At 45.1% G+C, this 21,832-nt stretch overlaps 1 protein-coding gene across 1 annotated transcript in view; it reads right to left on the bottom strand.

Annotated features, from left to right (window-relative positions):
• Nucleotides 1–21,543, bottom strand: part of CFAP65 (cilia and flagella associated protein 65) — a 43,048-nt gene extending 21,505 nt beyond the window's left edge. The window contains exons 1-12 of the mRNA XM_060153168.1: nucleotides 21,535–21,543; nucleotides 19,633–19,683; nucleotides 19,102–19,218; nucleotides 17,037–17,221; nucleotides 5,604–5,706; nucleotides 4,958–5,124; nucleotides 4,569–4,768; nucleotides 4,159–4,304; nucleotides 3,454–3,676; nucleotides 2,836–3,101; nucleotides 2,180–2,380; nucleotides 1,591–1,950 (exon numbers count right to left, since the gene is read on the bottom strand). Of these exons, the coding sequence (XP_060009151.1) occupies nucleotides 1,591–1,950; nucleotides 2,180–2,380; nucleotides 2,836–3,101; nucleotides 3,454–3,676; nucleotides 4,159–4,304; nucleotides 4,569–4,768; nucleotides 4,958–5,124; nucleotides 5,604–5,706; nucleotides 17,037–17,221; nucleotides 19,102–19,218; nucleotides 19,633–19,683; nucleotides 21,535–21,543 (2,028 nt within the window). The remainder of the gene's footprint in view (nucleotides 1–1,590; nucleotides 1,951–2,179; nucleotides 2,381–2,835; nucleotides 3,102–3,453; nucleotides 3,677–4,158; nucleotides 4,305–4,568; nucleotides 4,769–4,957; nucleotides 5,125–5,603; nucleotides 5,707–17,036; nucleotides 17,222–19,101; nucleotides 19,219–19,632; nucleotides 19,684–21,534) is intronic.
• Nucleotides 21,544–21,832: the final 289 nt, after the last annotated feature.

Genomic DNA, 21,832 nt, shown 5'->3' with positions numbered 1-21,832 from the left:
GAGTGAACTAAGTCAGAAAGAGAAAAACAAATACCGCATGCTAACACATATATATGGAATATTAAAAAAAAAATGGTTCTGAAGAACCTAAGGGCAGGACAGGAATAAAGACGCAGATATAGAGAATGGACTTGAGGACACGGGGAGGGGGAAGGGTAAGCTGGGACAAAGTGAGAGAGTGGCATGGACATATATACACACCAAACGTAAAATAGATAGCTAGTGGGAAGCAGACGCATAGCACAGGGAGATCAGCTCGGTGTTTTGTGACCACCTAGAGGGATGGGATAGGGAGGGTGGGAGGGAGAGGCAAGAGGGAGGAGATATGGGGATATATGTATACGTATAGCTGACTCACTTTGTTATACAGCAGAAACACACCATTGTAAAGCAATTATACTCCAATAAAGATGTTAAAAGATAAATAAATAAAAAGTAAATGTTCTAGTAGCCACATCAACAAGGTGAAACGCATAAACTTTATTCAACAATACATTTTATTTAACCCAGCTGATCCAAAATCTTTTCATTTCAACGTATAATCGATATATAAGTGATGCAGGAGGCATTTTGCATTCTTTTGTGCTAAGTCTTAGAAATCAGTGTGTCTCCTCCCTTTACAGCATATCTGTTTGGACCTGACACAGTACAAGTACTCAGCAGCCACATGGGGCTAGTGATTGGCATATCGGACAGCACAGGGTTATAGCCTGTAGCCTAAAAGTCTGACAGGCTCAGCAAAGCCAGGTGTCCACAGCCTTATTCCTACGAACTTCCTAGTCCCGCCACTGCCAAGATATTAGAACAGAGACAACTAAAGACTCAACTTTGGAAAAACTTCTCAGAAGTTTGGATATGCTCCCAAGTTCATAGATGAAAAGACCAGGGCTCAGAGGCATTAAGGGACGTGCCCAAGGTCACAGAGCTGGTAAGGGACTCTGACCTTGACTGCACAGCTCTCCTCTTCCCTGAGCCCCAGCACCCAGCCACTGGGAGAGAACAGCAGGGTGGGTAGAGCAGAGAAAGGAGGGAAAGGGCAGGATGGACTGGAGATGAGGAGGGAGCGACACGTCTGGGGCTAAGAGACGTGGCTGGGACAGCCTGGTCAAGGGAAGTTGGACTAGAAGCCGCTCCCTACACGCACCTAATCACCAGGTGCCCCTGACTCCGCCCCCCAGGCCCTAGTTCCTGCCCACAGCTCTTTTAGAGGGACCACTTCCTACCTCAAGGACTAGAGGGAGGCCAGGAGCCACCCTGCCACACCAGCCAGGAGCCCCAGGAAACTATGTGCACCAAAATTTTCCAAAGGGCTTGAGCCCCACTGAGTTCTCCCTCTGGAGGGGTGGGAGGCACATGTGAGTGAGACATAATCAGCTGGGTCAAGAAGCTCCTTGGCCAAGGCAGGCCATGAGCCTGGGGCAACACAGACCGCGAAGGCTGTAGTCCAGCCAAGGAGACAAGAGGAGGGAGCAGAGCCTGGCACAGGGAGGATGGATCCTACATCACCCCGTCATCCCCTCCGACCCCATACCCTGCCGTTCAGCCTCCAGGGCAGAGAACCCACCTTCCCCCCCTCATCTGCCCACACACCTTATAGACAGCAAAGGCTTCAAGCTCCACGGCGTACAGGCAGTTGGGGTGAGGCGGCTGGAAGTGCAAGCGCATGGCTGTGGACTTGAGAGGGGGCACATCGCAGGGGTTTGGAGTCACCCAGAAGGGGCAATCAGCCCTGCGTGTCCAGGCCACAGTGATTTTGCCTTTGGTGTAGTTCATCAGGCACAGGGGGACAGGGTTGGGGTCCTTGGGCCTGGGGCAGGCACCAAAATCCACCTCAACAGGCTCAATGCTGACGGGCGGGGGAAAGATGGCCATGTCGTTGGTGCCGTCGAAGAAGTACTCGGTCATGGGGGGGATGAGGGGATACTGCGGGGCTGGTATGTCCTCCAGGTCCTGTGTGGGGAGAGCCGGTTGCTGGGGGCCCAGCTGCCATTCCTCCTGCCGCTGCCCCTCATCTGCATGCTCCTTTCTGGAAAAGGCTACAAGAGCTCCACACACGTCACCCCCGACTACTAAGGGTACCCACAGGGCTATGGAGCACAGGACTGCCCAAGAATTGAGAAGGGGGCATGAACCTGGGGAGGGTAGGTGGCCCCCGGGGCCCCAGAGGGGTCCATCAAACCTCAGTGGGAATCATCAGGGCACCGTTCTTATCCTGCTCCAGCTTCCTCTCCCTCAGCATGATGTCCAGGATGTCAGGCGGGTAAAGCGTCAGGCCCCGCACCAGGTGTGTGCGGTACCAAGCGAGGTGCTGAGGCCTGAGGATGGCTGGCTTTGTGCTGTCCGAGTGACACGTCCCAATCAGGTCAAGGAACAGTGGGTCCTGCGACATTTGTCTGTGTGAGGCTAGATTTGAGCCTCCACTTGCCACCTTGGCCAGAGACCAGCTGGTCAGGGCACAGTTTGTACCACCTTGTCCAGGGGCCTGGGTTGGGGTCGTCACTTCAAGGCTCTCTGCTCTGCACATGCTGCATGGGGCGAGGTCCAGTCCCCCCTACACCAGCCCATTAGCAGCATCAGAGCAAAGTCCTTGGCCTGGCAGCAGTCACAGCAAGGCTGGCCTACCCACCCGCTCGGAGCGAGCATTCACATGCCCCTGGCCAAATTCTGGCTCCAAAAGCCAGACTGGGGCTCTGGAGGTGATGATCCAGGCAGACAGCCCTGGAAGCTCCAGAATACAGGGGACTGAGCACCAAGCACTGTCTTCATTACTAGGACTCGGATCGGCCCCTCCAGCTTCCCGGGGAGCCCCTCCTCACCCCCTCCCCCATAGCTCACCTGGTGGTGGATGAAACAGGCCACCCTCCGAAAGTAGATGATGGGGTGAGTGGGCTGGAAGGCACAGTGCAGGGTCACGCGGGCCTTGCCCACCAGGGTCCCAAAGGCAGGTCTGATGCTGAAGACGCTCTCCTGACAGTCGATGTCAAACTGGAAGTGGGCCGTGCAGTCCGACTTGTTCTCAATCCACAGGGACTGCTCCGAGCGCTTCCCGAGGTTGACCCAGCTGAAGTCGACACAGTAGTACTGCAGGGACACGTCAGGACCTGGGCGGAAGAGATGGGGGCTCTGTGAGTGGGCCCTGCCACCTGAGTGGGGCTGGGGTATCAGCCTCCCTGAGGCTATGTCAAAGGGTACCACTGATGGGAGGTGGTGCTGCCTGGAGACAGAAGGTTGGGTTGGAAAGGCCTGAGCAGACCACCAGGTCACCAGGGGCGAGCATGGGAACAATATCTCCAGGCGTCTTCAACTGGTTCCTCACTGATTCCACCAGGGGGCAGCAGACACCCAGGCTGAGGGCAAGGAGGCCCTGGGCGACTAGGAGTGGGCACTTGCCAATCCTAAGCATGGGTTGCTCCTGTCTCCAGAGGGAGTGCAGTGACCTGGGACTGCCAGTACCTCTACAGAAACCAACGACTTTGAGCAGGGTTTGGGAGGCACAGCCAGAGGGCATGACGGACAAGTAGTCCATAGTCCTGACGTCCAAGGTCTTGGGGTGGAAGAACACTGACACGCATTTCTTCTGTCCCGGGGGCACGATGCCATGGGCCGTGGGGCATGAGAAGGCCTCGTCTTTGGCCAGCATGTCTGGGGCCACTTCAATCCTGAAGGGGGCGCTCACCTACGGGGCCAGGTGGGGACAGGAGGTGGTCAGGTCACAGGTGGCTCGTCTGTTATTACCAAGGTGCCCAGCCGAGGGGGTGAGGGCAGCTGAAGCCCCACTGGTGCCTCAATCATCAGCTTTGACGGTGGAGCAAGGCTGCCTCTGCCGGGAGGAAGGAAGGGGCCGAGCCGTGTGCCCTACACTGGGACCACCCAGAGGGGGCACCTTTTCCTTTTCTCAAAGGTACCACAAAGGCTGGCTGTGGTCCTGGCATCAGGACACCTTAGGACTACTCTTGGAGTTGCTCTGGGGCGGGTCAAGGGATACCCCAGCCCAGCCCCCAGCTGAGAGGAGAGTGGGACCCCTTTTGACATGAGTGTATCAGCAGACATGGGTACGTGAGGTTGCAACATTCTGTACAGGGGCTGAGTGTTAGTTGCACCTGGCCCTGTGGTCCCTGAGTCCTGCCCCCACTCCCGCTATGTGCACAGGACGCATACCACCGATGGGTTATACAGCTTGATCTGCCTCTCAGCGGTGCAGCCCACGGCAACAGAGCCAAAGTGTAACACTTTCTGGATGCCCTCGGCATCCTGGTCCTCCGGGCGCTTCTGTTTAATGCTCACCAGCAGCTGGGCGCATTTGGCTGGGCAGAGAGGGGGGAGTCTTGGGGAGAAATCCACCAGGGCCTCTGTGGCCCCAGCTGAACAGCCCTTCAGAGAAGACGGGGGTCCCCAGGGAAACACTGGTCTGCGACAACAAGGAAGACAGAGAAAAGGCAAAGCCTGCAGGGCTCAGGGGAGGGCAGGAGGCTGGAGGAGGTCCCGTGGAGGCCAGGCCAGGGCGGGGGCGGGGGGGGCACACTGCGGCTTCGATCCCTGCAGAGGATGGGTGAGAGGTCGGGCCTCACCCACAGCCTGCAGCTGGATGCTGCTCTTCTGCTTGCTCCCCTCCCCGTACCAGCACGTGGCCTGAACGTCATAGATGACAGCCATAAGGGGCTGAAAGGTCACCGTGATCCGGCAGGCCTGGCCTGGCTCCAGCAGCCCCGTGGTCGGCAACATCTGGAATGGGCTGGGGGACTCCCAGGTGAAGAAGGTGGGCAGGTCCCTGGAAGGGGGTGGGCAGGTTAGAGCCACTGGGCTCACTGACCACTGCCCCTGCTTTAGAAAGGCCGGGATGCCCCTTTTACTCCCCCTATCTCCTTCCACCATCACACAGGCCAGTCTCTCTTGCTCCCAGGAACCCTCCTCACAGTCCTCACTCTTCCCACCACTGAGCCTCAGCCACGGCCCTCACCCCGCATTGTTCAGACAGAACCAGGCCTCGGCCATGTCCCCCACGGCACACACGGGCAACTGCAGGGACGGTGGGCAGATCAGATGGTGGCAGGGCAGGGTGGCTCTCAGGTCCACACAGAACATCCCCTCTGCTTTCTCAAACCACAGCTGGTCCATGTACTCCTTCTGCAGTGTGGGGGCAGGGAGGCAGAGGCCCTGGTTGATCAGTGGTACCCGGGTGGTACTCAAGGACCACTCACCTGACCCCAGCCCTTGGCCATCCCCTCAACACCACTGCTGAGGGCTGGGTTGGGCTATGGCCCTCCATCTCAGTCTCTGAAGAGAGGGTCAGTTACTTGTGTTCCAGCACCATCTTGGTCTCAGAGATGTAGGGCTTCTTTTGTGAGGAACAAAGTATTTGGGGAAACATTTTGAGAGCAGGAAGAGCCCAAGGAATATAGGGCTTTCTGATGGCCAACACAGTAGCACAGCCTTTTCCCCCAACAACATACAACTGGGAAGCCCCCTCTATCTAATGAGTTTTGGCTCCAGCTGGTGGGATGTGGGTGTGGTGGGAGAGCTCCTCGCTGCTCTGCCCTACGTCCTGCTCTGAGGTCACTGTGCCTGTGTCCCTCCCTGCCCTCCACTCACCATGGCAGACTTACCTCCTCCAGGGGCCGGAAGATGATTGGGAGTGAGAGGGTTATGCCTGGGCTCAGGAAGATGGGCTGGGGGATGACCGTGAAGAAGAATTTGGTCTTGGGGGGCCTGTGGGAAGGAGCCAGAGGATAAGCACTTCAGGATCAGAAAATTAGGAGAGGCAGAAAGATTAGGGAAGATTCTGGAAAGCCAAGCAGACTTGAGTCTGTGGGACCATGGAAGGAGAAGCACAGGTGTTCTGTCATAGGAGGAACTCTCTCCCTCATCCTACCACTTCTCTTGCAGACCTTCACTCTCGGATGTCAGAGCACTGAATGAAAAGATACAGGGCCAAGGGGGCAGCACTTGTACCTCAGATGCACATGGTGGTCAGTGGGGTCTGGGATGGGGAAGGCTGCCCTGATTTAACCAAATCCCTGAGCACTTAGCTGGGGGAAACCAAAGCTGAGAACAGAGGTGCCAGGGATGCATTTCCAAGCAGAGATCTCGGCACAGCTGTAGAGTTCCAGAGTGGGTCAAAACTATAGATTCTGCAGACTTCAAAAATACTAATAGGGGACTTCCCTGGTGGCGCAGTGGTTAAGAATCTGCCTGCCAATGCAGGGGACACAGGTTCGAGGCTGGTCTGGGAAGATCCCACATGCTGTGGAGCAACTAAGCCCATGTGCCACAACTACGCGCCTGCACTCTAGAGCCCGTAAGCCACAACTATTGAGCCCATGTGCCACAACTACTGAGCCCATGTGCCACAACTACTGAAGCCCGCGTGCCTACAGCCTGCGCTCTGCAACAAGAGAAGCCATGAGAAGCGTAGCCCCCGCTTGCCCCAACTAGAGAAAGCCCACACACAGCAACGAAGACCCAATGCAGCCATAAATAAATAAATAAATTTATTTTTAAAAATATATTAATAAGAGGGCAATATTATCAAAAAATCTATAGCAATAAGTTCAGATAAAATATACATATTCCTAGGAATGTATAATTGACCAAAACTGACTCAAGAATTATACATTTTATGGCCACCCTTTCTAAAAGTATCCAAAAAATTGAATAAATAGTCAAAAATCTTCCCACAAAGAAAACACCAGGCCAGAGGGCTTCCCAGCAAGTAGTACCAAGCATCTGATAATCCTTGTCTTCTCTTCCCAACAGCAGAAAACAAGGAAACCCTCCCCACCATATTCTATGAATCCATCATAACGTTGTTATCAAAACCTGACAGTTATGAGAAGAAAGGAAAATTACAGGGTAATATCACCCATAAACAAAATACTGGCAAAAACAATTTAGCAATCTGTATAAAAAGAATATTCAATCATGACCAAGTTGGGCTTATTCTAGGAATACACAGTTGGTGTAACATTAAAAAAATCAGTTAATGTAATTCACCATACTAACAAATTAAGAGAGAAAAAAATCAAATGATCATCTCAATAAAGAAAAATATTAAACTTCAACATATGTTTATGGCAAAAACTCTCAGCAACCTAGAAATAGAAGGGAACTTCCTTAACCTGATAAAGTCTAAAAAAAAAAGAAAGAAAAAACTACAGGAACCATCCAAATTAATGGTGAAACACTGGAATCTTTCATGCTGAGATCATGAACAAAACAATGATGCCTTCTATAACAGCTTCTGTTCAACACTTTCCTTTTCAACAGTGCAGTAAGGAAAGACAAAGAAAGGAAGGAGATAGGGTTGGAAAGGAAGGAAAAATGCCATTTTCATATAAGATATGAATGTGTATGTGGAAAAAAAGAATTAACAAATACATTATTAGAGTTAATGAGAGAACTTACCAAGGTTTCTGGGCACAAGATTACGGACAAAACATCCATATTTAAAAAAAATGACTTTCTATAAAGCCAGCAACAAGCAGAAAATGAAACAACTTTAAAAGAGATCATACTCAGCATCATCAAAAATATAAAACACTTAGGGATAAATCTAACTAAAGATGTGTAAGACACCTACAGAGAAAAATCTATATTTTATTGAGAGACATGAAAGAAGACCTAAAGAAATATAAAGATAAACCATGAGTCATGAAAGATAAAAACTGTCATGAAAGACTCAGTTTGTAATGACATCAAGTCTCCCCAAATTAACCTATAGTTTCAAATAAATCCCAATCAAAATCTCAAAAAGTAGTTTATGTGTGTGTGATAAGCTGATTTGGAGACATATATGAAAGTTCAACGGCACAAGGATAGCCAAGACAATCCTGAATAAGAATGAAGTTGGAAGACTTATACTACAAGATATTCAAGATTTATTATAAGCTCGAATAATTAATTCAGGATGATATTTATTGGCCCAGGGAAAGACAAATAGAGCAAGGGAACAAAACAGAGTTCAGAAATGGATCCATACATATATGGACACTGGATATACATCAGTGGTGGGGGAGATCATCAGGGAGGGAACATATGAACTTTTCAATAAATGGTGTTGGGACAATTGGACATTTGGTTGAGGAAAACAAATGTTATTGGATCCCTACTTGAAACCATTCACAAAAATCAATTCCATATAGATAAAAGACAAATATTAAAGGCAAAATTATAAAGTCTATAGAAGACACTATAAGAGAATATCTTCATGACCTAGGTAAGGGTAGAGAAGAACTTCTTAAACAAGATACAAAAAAGCCTCAGCCATAAAAGAAAAATATGGGTACATTTGATTCCTTTGAAATTAAGAACTTCTTTTCTTCAAAAGACATGATAGAGTAAAAGACAAGTCACAAAGTGGGAGAAGATATTCACAACACAGAACTGACAAAGGATTAGTATCCTCAATAAGAATTTCTATTTAAAAAAGACATTATAAGGGCAGACAGCAGAAGCAAGAAGAACTACAATCCTGCAGCCTGTGGAACAAAAACCATATTCACAGAAAGATAGACAAGATGAAAAGGCAGAGGGCTATGTACCAGATGAAGCAACAAAATAAAACCCCAGAAAAACAACTAAATGAAGTGGAGATAGGCAAACTTCCAGAAAAAGAATTCAGAATAATGATAGTGAAGATGATCCGGGACCTCGGAAAAAGAATGGAGGCAAAGATCAAGAAGATGCAAGAAATGTTTAACAAAGACCTAGAAGAATTAAAGAACAAACAAACAGAGATGAACAATACAATAACTGAAATGAAAACTACACTAGAAGGAATCAATAGCAGAATAACTGAGGCAGAAGAACGGATAAGTGACCTGGAAGACAGAATGGTGGAATTCACTGCTGCGGAATGGAATAAAGAAAAAAGAATGAAAAGAAATGAAGACAGCCTGAGACCTCTGGGACAACATTAAATGCAACAACATTTGCATTATAGGGGTCCCAGAAGGAGAAGAGAGAGAGAAAGGACCTGAGAAAATATTTGAAGAGATTATAGTCGAAAACTTTCCTAACATGGGAAAGGAAATAGCCACCCAAGTCCAGGAAGCGCAGAGAGTCCCATACGGGATAAACCCAAGGAGAAACACTCTGAGACACATAGTAATCAAACTGGCAAAAATTAAAGACAAAGAAAAAGTATTGAAAGCAGCAAGGGAAAAACGACAAATATCATACAAGGGAACTCCCATAAAGTTAACAGCTGACTTCTCAGCAGAAACTCTGCAAGCCAGAAGGGAGTGGCATGATATACTTAAAGTGATGAAAGGGAAGAACCTACAACCAAGATTACTCTAGCCGGCAAGGATCTCATCCAGATTCGATGGAGAAATCAAAAGCTTTACAGACAAGCAAAAGCTAAGAGAATTGAGCACCACCAAACCAGCTCTACAACAAATGCTAAAGGAACGTCTCTAAGTGGGAAACACAAGAGAAGAAAAGAACCTAAAAAAAAAACCCCCAAAACTGTTAAGAAAATGGTCATAGGAATATACATATTGATAATTACCTTAAATGTAAATGGATTAAATGCTCCAACCAAAAGACACAGACTTGCTGAATGGATACAAAAACAAGACCCATATATATGCTCTCTACAAGAGACCCACTTCAGACCTAGGGACACATACAGACTGAAAGTGAGGGGATGGAAAAAGATATTCCATGCAAATGGAAATCAAAAGAAAGCTGGGTAGCAATACTCATATTAGATAAAATAGACTTTAAAATAAAGAATGCTTCAAGAGACAAGGAAGGACACTACATAATGATCAAGGGATCAATCCAAGAAGAAGATATAACAATTATAAATATATATGCACCCAACACAGGAGCATCTCAATACATAAGGCAACTGCTAACAGCTATAAAAGAGGAAATCGACGGTAACACAATAATAGTGGGGGACTTTAACACCTCACTTACACCAATGGACAGATCATCCAAAATGAAAATAAATAAGGAAACAGAAGCTTTAAATGACACTATAGACCAGATAGATTTAACTGATATTTATAGGACATTCCATCCAAAAACAGCAGATTACACTTTCTTCTCAAGTGTGCATGGAACATTCTCCAGGATAAATCACATCTTGGGTCACAAATCAAGCCTCAGTAAATTTAAGAAAATTGAAATCGTATCAAATATCTTTTCTGACCACAATGTTATGAGATTAGAAATCAATTACAGGGGGAAAAATGTAACAAACACAAACACATGGAGGCTAAACAATATGTTACTAAATAACCAAGAGATCCCTGAGGAAATCAAAAAATACCTAGAGACAAATGACAATGAAAACACGATGATCCAAAACCTATGGGATGCAGCAAAAGCAGTTCTAAGAGGGAAGTTTATAGCAATACAAGCCTACCTCAAGAAACAAGAAAAATCTCAAATAAACAATCTAATCTTACACCTAAAGGAACCAGAGAAAGAAGAACAAACAAAACCCAAAGTTAGCAGAAGGAAAGAAATCATAAAGATCAGAGCAGAAATAAATGAAATAGAAACAAAGAAAACAATAGCCAAGATCAATAAAACTAAAAGCTGGTTCTTTGAGAAGATAAACAAAGTTGATAAAACATTAGCCAGACTCATCAAGAAAAAGAGGGAGAGGACTCAAATCAATAAAATTAGAAATGAAAAAGGAGAAGTTACAACAGACACCGCAGAAATATAAAGCATCCTAAGAGACTACAACAAGCAACTCTATGCCAATAAAATGGACAACCTGGAAGAAATGGACAAATTCTTAGAAAGGTATAACCTTCCAAGACTGAACCAGGAAGAAATAGAAAATATGAACAGACCAATCACAAGTAATGAAATTGAAACTGTGATTAAAAATCTTCCAAAAACCAGAAGTCCAGGACCAGATGCCTTCACAGGTGAATTCTATCAAACATTTAGAGAAGAGCTAACACCAATCCTTCTCAAACTCTTCCAAAAAAATTGCAGAGTAAGGAACACTCCCAAACACATTCTATGAGGTCACCATCACCCTGATACCAAAACCAGACAAAGATACTACCAAAAAAGAAAATTACAGACCAATATCACTGATGAATATAGATGCAAAAATCCTCAACAAAATACTAGCAAACAGAATCCAACAACACTTTAAAAGGATCGTACACCATGATCAAGTGGGATTTATTCCAGGGATGCAAGGATTCTTCAATATATGCAAATCAATCAATGTGATACACCATATTAACAAATTGAAGAAGAAAAACCATATGATCATCTCAATAGATGCAGAGAAAGCTTTTGACAAAATTCAACACCCATTTATGATAAAAAAAACTCTCCAGAAAGTGGGCATAGAGGGAACCTACCTCAACATAATAAAGGTCATATATGACAAACCCACAGCAAACATCATTCTCAATGGTGAAAAACTGAAAGCATTTCCTCTAAGATCAGGAAAAAGACAAGGATGTCCACTCTCACCACTATTACTCAACATAGTCTTGGAAGTCCTAGCCACAGAAATCAGAGAAGAAAAAGAAATAAAATGAATACAAAATGGAAAAGAAGAAGTAAAACTGTCACTGTTTGCAGTGACACTGTTTGACATGATACTATACATAGAGAATCCTAAAGATGCCACCAAAACTACTAAGCTAATCAATGAATTTGGTAAAGTTGCAGGATACAAAATTAATGCACAGAAATATCTTGCATTCCTATATACTAATGATGAAGAGTCTGAAAGAGAAATTAAGGAAACACTCCCATTTATCACTGCAAAAAAAAGAATAAAATACCTAGGAATAAACCTACCTAGGGAGACAAAAGACCTGTATGAAGAAAAGTATAAGACACTGATGAAAGAAATTAAAGACAATACCAACAGATGGAGAGATATACCATGTTCTTGGATTGGAAGAATCAATATTGTGAAAATGACTATACTACCCAAAGCAATCTACAGATTCAATGCAATCCCTATCAAATTACCAATGGCATTTTTTACGGAACTAGAACAAAAAATCGTAAAATTTGTATGGAGACACAAAAGACCCCCAATAGCCAAAGCAGTCTTGTGGGAAAAAACCGGAGCTGGAGGAATTAGACTCCCTGACTTCAGACTATACTACAAAGCTACAGTAATCAAGACAATATGGTACTGGCACAAAAACAAAAATATAGATCAAAGGAACAAGATAGAAAGCCCAGAGATAAACCCACGCACCTATGGTCAACTAATCTATGACAAAGGAGGCAAGGATATACAATGGAGAAAAGACAGCCTCTTCAATAAGTGGTGCTGGGAAAATTGTAAAAGAATGAAATTAGAATACTCCCTAACACCATACACAAAAATAAACTCAAAATGGATTAGAGACCTAAATGTAAGACTGGACACTATAAAACTCTTAGAGGAAAACATAGGAAGAACACTCTTTGCCATAAATCACAGCAACATCTTTTTTGATCCACCTCCTAGAGTAATGGAAATAAAAACAAAAATAAACAAATGGGACCTAATGAAACTTCAAAGCTTTTGCACAGCAAAGGAAACCATAAACAAGACAAAAAGACAACCCTCAGAATGGGAGAAAATATTTGCAAATGAATCAACAGACAAACGATTAATCTGCAAAATATATAAACAGCTCATGCAGCTCAATATTAAAAAAACAAACAACCCAATCCAAAAATGGGCAGGAGACCTAAAGAGACATTTCTCCAAAGAAGACATACAGATGGGAAGAAGCACATGAAAAGCTGCTCAACATCACTAATTATTAGAGAAATGCAAATCAAAAGTACAATGAGGTATCACCTCACACCAGTTAGAATGGGCATCATCAGAAAATCTACAAACAACAAATGCTGGAGAGGGTGTGGAGAAAAGGGAACTCTCTTGCACTGTTGGTGGGAATGTAAATTGATACAGCCACTATGGAGAACAGTATGGAGGTTCCTTAAAAAACTACAAATAGAACTACCATATGACCCAGTAATCCCACTACTGGGCATATACCCTGAGAAAACCAGAATTCAAAAAGAGTCATGTACCACAATGTTCATTGCAGCTCTATTTACAATAGCCAGGACATGGAAGCAACCTAACTGTCCATCGACAGATGAATGGATAAAGAAGATGTGGCACATATATACAATGGAATATTACTCAGCCATAAAAAGGAACGAAATTGGGTCCTTTGTTGAGACGTGGATGGATCTAGAGACTGTCATACAGAGTGAAGTAAGTCAGAAAGAGGAAAACAAATATCGTATATTAATGCATGTATGTGGAACCTAGAAAAATGGTACAGATGAACCAGTATGCAGGGCAGAAGTTGAGACACAGATGTAGAGAACAAACGTATGGACACCAAGGGGGGAAAGCCGCGGAGGGTGGGGTGGGGATGGTGGTGTGCTGAATTGGGCGATTGGGATTGACATGTATACACTGATGTGTATAAAATTGATGACTAATAAGAACCTGCTGTATAAAAATAAAATTAAATTAAATTTTTAAAAAAAGGAAAAGACAATCTAGCACAGCAAAGGAAACCATAAACAAAATGAAAAAAACAACCCACAGAATGGGAGAAAATATTTGCAAATGAACTGACTGACAGGGATTAATCTCCCAAATATACAAAAGGCTCATGCAGCTCAATATTGAAAAAGCAAACACCCAATCAAAAAATGGGCAGAAGATCTAAAAAGACATTTCTTGGGCTTCCCTGGTGGCGCAGTGGTTGAGAGTCCGCCTGCCGATGCAGGGGACGCGGGTTCGTGCCCTGGTCCGGGAGGATCACACATGCCGCAGAGTGGCTGGGCCCGTGGGCCATGGCCGCTGGGCCTGCGCGTCCGGAGCCTGTGCTCCGCGGCGGGAGAGGCCACAGCAGTGAGAGGCCCACGTACCACAAAAAAATTTTAAAAATATAAATAAATAAAATAAATAAAAAGACATTTCTCCAAAGAAGACATACAGATGGACAAGAGGCACATGAAAAGATGCTCAACATCACTAATTATTAGAGAAATGCAAATCAAAACTACAATGAGGTATCACCTCACACCAGTCAGAATGGCCATTATCAAAAAATCTGCAAACAATAAATGCTGGGAAGGGTGTGGAGAAAAGGGAACCTTCCTATACTGTTGGTGGGAATGTAAATTGGTACAACCATTATGGAGAACAGTATGGAGTTTCCTTAAAAAACTAAAAATAGAGCTGCCGTATGGTCCAGCAATCCCACTCCTAGGCATCTATCCGGAGAAAACCATAATGCGAAAAGATACATACACCTCAATGTTCATTGCAGCACTATTTACAATAGCCAGGACATGGAAGCAACCTAAATGTCCATTGACAGAGAAATGGATAAAGAAGATGTGGTACACATATATACAATGGAATATTACTCAGTCATAAAAAAGAACGAAATAACACCATTTGCAGCAACATGAATGGACCTAGAAATTGTCATACGAGTGAAGTCAGTCAGACAGAAAAAGACAAATATCATATGATAGCGCTTATATGTGGAATCTAAAAAAATGGTACAAATGAACTTACTTACAAAATAGAAATAGAGTCACAGGTGCAAAAAACAAACATGGAGGGAAGGGGTAGGGATAAACTGGGAGATTGGGATTGACATATACACACTACTATATATAAAATAGTTACCTAAGCAGGACCTACTGGGAACTTAAATTTAAAACAAAGTTATTACAAGATAATGCCTACAATTCCCTGTACTCTGCAATATATCTTTGTTGCTTATCTACTTTAAACTTAGTAGTTTGTTTTTCTTAATCCCATGTCCCTATCTTGCCCCTCCCCACTTCCCTCTCCCCACTGGTAACCACTGGTTTGTTTTCTATATCTGTGAGTTTGTTTCTCTTTTGCTATATACATTCATTTGTTTTATTTTTTAGATTGTACATATAAGTGATATCATACAGTATTTGTCTTTCTCTGTCTGACTTATTTCGCTAAGCATTATATTCTCCAGGTCCGTCCATGTTGCTGCAAATGGCAGAATTTCATTCTTTTTTTCTGGCTGAGTAATATCCCATTGTGGTATATATTGATATATACTCATTTGTCTGTTGATGGATACTTGGGTTGGCTATTGCTATGCACATTGGGATGCATTTATCTTTTCCAATTAGTGTTTTTGTTTTTTTCTGGACATATACCCAGGAGTGGAATTGCTGAATCATATGGTCGTTTTTTTTAGTTTTTTGAGGAACCTCTGCACTGTTTTCCATGACGACTGACCAATTTCCATTCCCACCAACAGTGAACAAGGGTTCACCTTTTCTCCACGTCCTCACCAACATTTGTTATTTGTAGACTTTCTGATGATAGCCATTCTGACAGGTGTGCGGTGTTATCTCATTGTCGTTTTGATTTGCATTTCTCTAATAATTAGTGATCTTCAGCATCTTTTCATGTGCTGTTAGCTATCTGTATGTCTTCTTTGTTGATTGTCTTTTGTCTTTTTTTCTTTTAATTTTTATTGGAGTATAGTTGATTTACAATGTTGTGTTAGTTTCTGCTGTACAGCAAAGTGAATCGGTTGTACATACACATATATCTGCTCTTTTTTAGATTCTTTTCCTATATAGGTCATTACAGAGAATTGAGTAGAGTTCCCTGTGCTATACAGTAGGTCCTGCTTAGGTATCTATTTTATATATAGTAGTGTGTATATGTCAATACCAATATCCCAATTTATCCCTCCCCACCCTTTATCCCCTGTCAACCATATATCTTATAATAGCTTTTAAAGGAGTATAATCTAAAAAAATACTGGATCACCATGCTACACATCTGAAACTAATATAATATTATAAATCAGCTATATTTCAATATTTTTTAAAAATGAAAAAAGATAATCTATTAGAAAAATGGGCACAGGCTTAAACACGTATTTCACAAATGAAATGGCCAATAACATTTGAAAAGACACTCAGCTGTATTAGTAATCAGAGAAATGCAAATTGAACCCACAACAAATTACCATTATTGGCAAAAATTTTAAATCTTGACATTATCAATTGTTGATAAAGACACAGAGGAATGGGAACGCTCATATGTGGCTTATGGGAATATAAATGGATACAAGTCCTTTGGGAAAGAGTTTGGCAAACATGTACAGAAATCTACAAAAAGCAAACATGTACATGTTCTAAGTCACAGCAACTGTACTCCTATGTATCTACCCTAGAAAAACTCTTGAACTTGTGCAATAGGAGATGTATACAGACCCAAACTGGAAACAACCCAAACGTCCCTTAACAGAAGAATGGGTGAATAGGTAGAAGCATACATTGGACTATTATACTGCAATGAAAAAGGATGAACTATATCTGCATGTGGATGAGTCTTACGAACATAACTGAGCAAAATAAAAGTGTAACGGGGCCTTCCCTGGTGGCGCAGTGGTTGAGAGTCTGCCTGCCGATGCAGGGCACACGGGTTCGTGCCCCGGTCCGGGAAGATCCCACATGCCGCGGAGCGGCTAGGCCCGTGAGCCACGGCCGCTGAGCCTGTGCGTCCGGAGCCTGTGCTCCGCAACGGGAGAGGCCACAACAGTGAGAGGCCCGCGTACCGCAAAAAAAAAAAAAAAAAAAAAAAAGTGTAACAAAATATACCATGTTATCCCACTTATATAAAGTTCATAAGAAGGAAAAATTAAACTATAACATTTAGGGATACAAACATAAGTGGTAAAACCTTTTGAGAAAAACAAGAAAATCATTATCATGAAAGACAAGGTATTGGTTACCTTTATGGGTAGGGAAGGTGTTCCAGTGCGGGGGACACATAGTGGGAGAAGGTGAGCTTCAGACACTGTTAGTATTCCATTATTTAATCTGGTCACAATTATTCAACAATTATTCAAATCATACTCTCAACAATTATTCAAGCTGTACACGTTTTATATCCTCTTCTGGTTTTATATGACATTTTAAAAGTGTGTTTTTTAAGAGTGGCTGCTTTGGGGGCTTGAAGGCTCAGGGGCTTAGTCTCTGATCGCTCATACTGGTACCTGTACTTTATCTTCTGGATTTTCAAGGATAGATTTTTCAGAACCAGGTTCTTGGTGATCTCCTTCCCCAACTCCCAGCCTTTCCACTGAAGCTCCTCGGCCACCTCAATGCCCCAGATGACCCTCTTCTTCACTTTGTCCTGCTTCTTTGGGAAGCACTTCTGAGTATCCATGGAACTGGCAGGCTGTCTGGTCGGCAGGGAGAAAGGGGAGAAGCAAGTGGGATAGGATTCAAAGACCCAGAGAATGGGCAAAGATCTCCCCACCTCCAGAAAGTAATGAATCACACCACTCTTCACCCCTGGGGGATGGTCTGGAGAGAGAAGGTGAGGGGCGGGTAGGCGAGTCAGATATTACCTCTTCTGAGGTCACTGGAATGGTTTTCCAACTAGATTCCCAGAGACCCTGCCCATGAAGCCTTCCCTGGCCACCGCACGGGCCATTCCACCTGGCACACTCAGCAGCCTTAGCTTGCCTGTTGTGCTCCTCAGTGTGCCCTCAGATCCCGGCCTGTTCAGATGCTGCCTCCTCCTCCTCTGCCTGCCATCCTACCCCTTCGCTACAGAAGCCTCTCCTAGTTGGAGTGGTCTATCCCCGGCACTTCTCCAGAGCACAGGGATACACCACCGTTCCCTCTTCTACCCCTCACCTAGCTGGTAGAGAAGAAGAAAGAGCCAATTTGCCTGCGACCAACCCGCACCCCGTGCCTTGACTTCGAGACCACCCCAAGCACTTCTAATGATGCTAGAGGTTCGCTATGCCAACGCTTCTTGTCTGTAATGGAAAATCCTGTCATAGGTGAATCCCTAGCCCCTATCTATCTGAGGGGGGAGGGAGATGGAAAAATCCCTGGGGTGGCAAGATGGCAGAAGGATGAAACAGGTGCCTCTTCCTACCAGTCATCGCTCTGAAAGTAAATTCACTGCCATTTAACTTTACCTTTGACCAAGTATTGTTTTTATGTCATTACATAACATAAGGATATATTTATCTATTCGACAGATATTTGTTGACTACCTATGATGCAATGGACATTGTATCAGGTGCCAGGACTATAAAAGTGAACAGGACTGGCAAATCCCTTCTTTCTTGGAACTATATCTCAGTTTATAGAGAGTGTCAGATGGCCTGATCTGCCCGTGGAGGAAAGGTGAGTTGGGTGAGCAAGGACCATTTATTATAAATATCAACTGGTGCATCAGTTAGGGTCCAACCAGGAAAACAGAAGCCACTCCGGGTGTTTAAAATAAGGAATTTAATGCACAACCAGGGGATAGTGAAATAACCCCAAAGTTAACAACATCAAGAAGCTGCCACCACACATAGGTTAGGGGAAGTGGTGGGGTTCTCAGAGCCCAGAGGCCTGTCTGGTGGGGACTGGAGTCACAGGGAGATGCAGCTGCTGCTGTCAAAAGCAGAGAGGGAAGAAGATAAATAGCCTGGCTTCTCCCTTCTTCCCAACTTCCAATTTCCTGACAGCTCAGAGCAGAGCGGGGAAGGGCAGTGAGTGAATCTGTGAGCAAACTGGGCCAGAATGGCACAGATGGAGGGGTGAGATGACCCCGGTCCACAGAGAGGCAAATGCAACCACCATCACATCTAAGGAGACACGAGAATTCACAAATGATACAGACACATGCTGCACAAATGCAGTGAGACCCCATAGTTACATCCCTAGACAAGCACCCCCTGCCCTGGTCCTGCGCTATCACAGAGAGAGACCCCCGAGAGCTGTGAGAAGTCAACAACATCCATCCACTGACAAACACAAAGAAAGCCCTAGGCCTCGAGACCAGAAGAGCTTTGTGAAGGAAGAGAGAACTACTGGCTACTCTATCAGCCCCCAACTCGCATCTCCCCAGCGTTCTCCCCGCTCCACCATCACGCTCACAGCTGCCACCACTCCAGTTAGCATAGGGCTCAGTGTATGCAGGGTCTAGTACTGGAGTTTAGACAGGAGAGTGGGGTCGCCTCAGATTCCTACCCCCGCTGCCCTGCTGCCCATCTACCCTGCTTGGCCCTGCCCCACCCACTCCGCCCGCCCCGCACGTGTCCTCACACAGGCACTAGCATTGCTGCTGCTGTAGGCACTCGTGGCCACGCTGCTGCCAGTGGTGGTGGGAAAGGCCACTGTGCTGGCACTGAGGCATGATCCAGCGCTCATGGTGTAGTCCCCGCTGTCCTCGTGAGGGGGCTTACGGCTGGCTGATGAGCATCCGGTGCCTGGAACACAAGTCCAAGGGAAGCTCTCTGGCTAAGACAGGAGTTCCTGCCAGTTCGGAGCTGGGAAGAGACCAGAGGGGAGGCAGGAGGGGCATGAAAAAGAGGGGTCAATGAAGAAGGCTCACCACGGCCATCATTTTCATGCAGGGGTGTCTGCTTCCTAGCTCTGGCAACAGGTGTGAAGTAGCACCATGAGGAACAAGACTGAATGCAAGATCCAAGGCTTTGCCTGGGAGCCTAGGGACTCACCGTTCAGGAAAGGCCATTTGGAAAAGGGAACTGGGGATGAGGCCCAGGCAGCCCTGCTCTCCAAGGCCACACTTGGCATTTCTCAGCAAGCCCCCAGTGAGTGTTACTGAAGCATATGCATTACCTTTACTTGGCTTTTACTCTCTACTTGTTTCCTCTGAACGTGGCTTGCCTCCTGTGGGAGAAGGAATGAGAGTCAAAGAAGAAGCAAATGAGACTGGAGGATTCTTGGGCTTCTGGGTTTCCTCTATCAGTACACGACATGTAGTCCAGGTTTAAAGGAAGCATTCACTAAAATAATGACTCAGTCCAAAGATTAATGAATCAACCTCTAAAACAGAGGGATCCACTGATAGACTGCGGCTGGAAGTTATATGCAAATACATGCAAACGTTATAGACAAATTATATGCAAAATGTCATGGGTTTGGGCATGTGCTCTTTTCCAGGGAGAGTGTCCACAGCTTTCACCAAATGCTCAAAAGGGTGCTTGGCCCTGCTCTAGGGGACACAGAAGTGTCCCAAACTGGCTCTGGCTCCCTCTCAAATCCCCCTTCCTTTAGCAGGCTTCCTTCAGCACATATACCCAGGTATGGCTACTACATTGGACAGCATCAATGTAATCCTTTTTTGAACATGTATACATTTTTAAGACTACTCAGTATCCTAGCCCATCTCTTTGAATAGCAATCTCAAAAATAATAACAACTTCTAAGAACATTTACTAAGAACTTACCATGTGCCAAGCAGTGTTGTAAGTCCTTCACATATATTTTAGTTCTTACAACAATTTATGATTAGATGGAATTGTCTTTTATTTGGCCTAAAATTATCTCTTTTCAAGTCTGGGTTTCAGCTCCCTTTTACAACATATTATGCTTTAGTAAACAATTTCATGGTCGCCCTTTAGAAAGTTCCACGTTTCCATCAGACACTCTCCCGTCCCCTCCCCACCGCCCATTCAGAACAAAAGATTCTGTTGATGCACTTTTTCCTAATTGGCAATATGTCCAAACCCTCTGGAGGGGATTATCTTACATTCATTCATTCACAAGGCATTTACTGAGTGCCTGCTATGTACCAGTGCTAGGCACAGGACAGGACAGGCAAGGCTCCTACCTTTGGTTGTGAAGTGAACTGTTCAGATGGAATCAAAGAAATGCAAGCTGGGGAGATAGGGAGGAAGGTCCCATTACTTCTCTGCTATTGGATGGCTTTGTAGTACTTCCCCGGCTCATTGACTGTTATCTTAGGGGATTCTACAGACAGTCCTTGCCTCAAGGCTCTGAAAAAATTTCCAATCAACACTTGTAGGAAAAATGAGAGACAGTGGGATAGAAAGCTGGTCCAGACCAGGTCTTAGGGCTTAGAAGTGAGCACTGGTCCTGGAGCAAGAAAAGCTGGGTTGAAGCATCTGCTCAGATTCGTTTAAGATGGGCAAGTTTCTCCATCTCCTCAAGCCTCAGCCTCCTTACCTGTAAAATGAGGGTTATTGTATTTCACAAAATTGATGTGAAGCTTGAAAGAAATAGAGAAGTGAAAAAGCCCTAGACAAACCTATGTTACTATAATGAACAATTACAACTTCCACACTAACACGTGCTACTCTTCCAAAAGATTCACACATCTGCAATCATTGTGAGGACACTGGGCAAGGGAGGTGTTGTTTTAAATCTTTTTCTAATCTTGAGGATCTTAAAAAAATATCATCAGCTTCCTTTATTTGCCTAATTTCCAACCTAAAAATTCCTAAGATGACCAGTGTAAAAAGTGGCGGGTCGCCGAGTAGAGGGAGGAAGAAAGAGGTAAAAAGAAGGAATAAAATATACTTAGAGCTGTTCCACCATCGTCTAAGAGATCCCCAGGCTGATCTCGCCCAAGTCTCAGTCCCTCCGGGCTCTCTGAAGGACACCGAGGGGACCCCTGGTTACGACTTCCCAAAGGAGACCGTCTCCCAAGACAGATACCTTCCCTGGCCACTTGCGCAGCTCCCCCTGGTCACTTGGACCAACGCTCAGAACTCACACCGCCGCCATGTTGTCGTCTCTATAGATACAGGACGCGCAGGACACGGCGTCTCCTGGTATCCCAGGGCAACGACGGCTACCCGAAGGAGTCAAGGATCACAGAAGGCGAAAGCTCCGCGCAACTTTAACGCTCACCACCATTTTTTATTCTCCGACTTTCCCTGCTAGCAGTAACTGTCTTCTACCAGTCGCAGCACAGTTGTCGTGACGTCCCCGCAATCCTGGCTTTAGTTGAAGACCAAATTCAGAGGAGGCTACTACAAGGACTTGTCACACCAGTGAGAGTTGTTTCTGTTCT

The sequence above is a fragment of the Lagenorhynchus albirostris genome, chromosome 6, assembly GCF_949774975.1.
Source record: "Lagenorhynchus albirostris chromosome 6, mLagAlb1.1, whole genome shotgun sequence".
Lineage (NCBI taxonomy): Eukaryota > Metazoa > Chordata > Mammalia > Artiodactyla > Delphinidae > Lagenorhynchus > Lagenorhynchus albirostris.
Note: the sequence above shows the minus strand (reverse complement) of the source record. Positions and strands in the feature narration are given on the sequence as shown.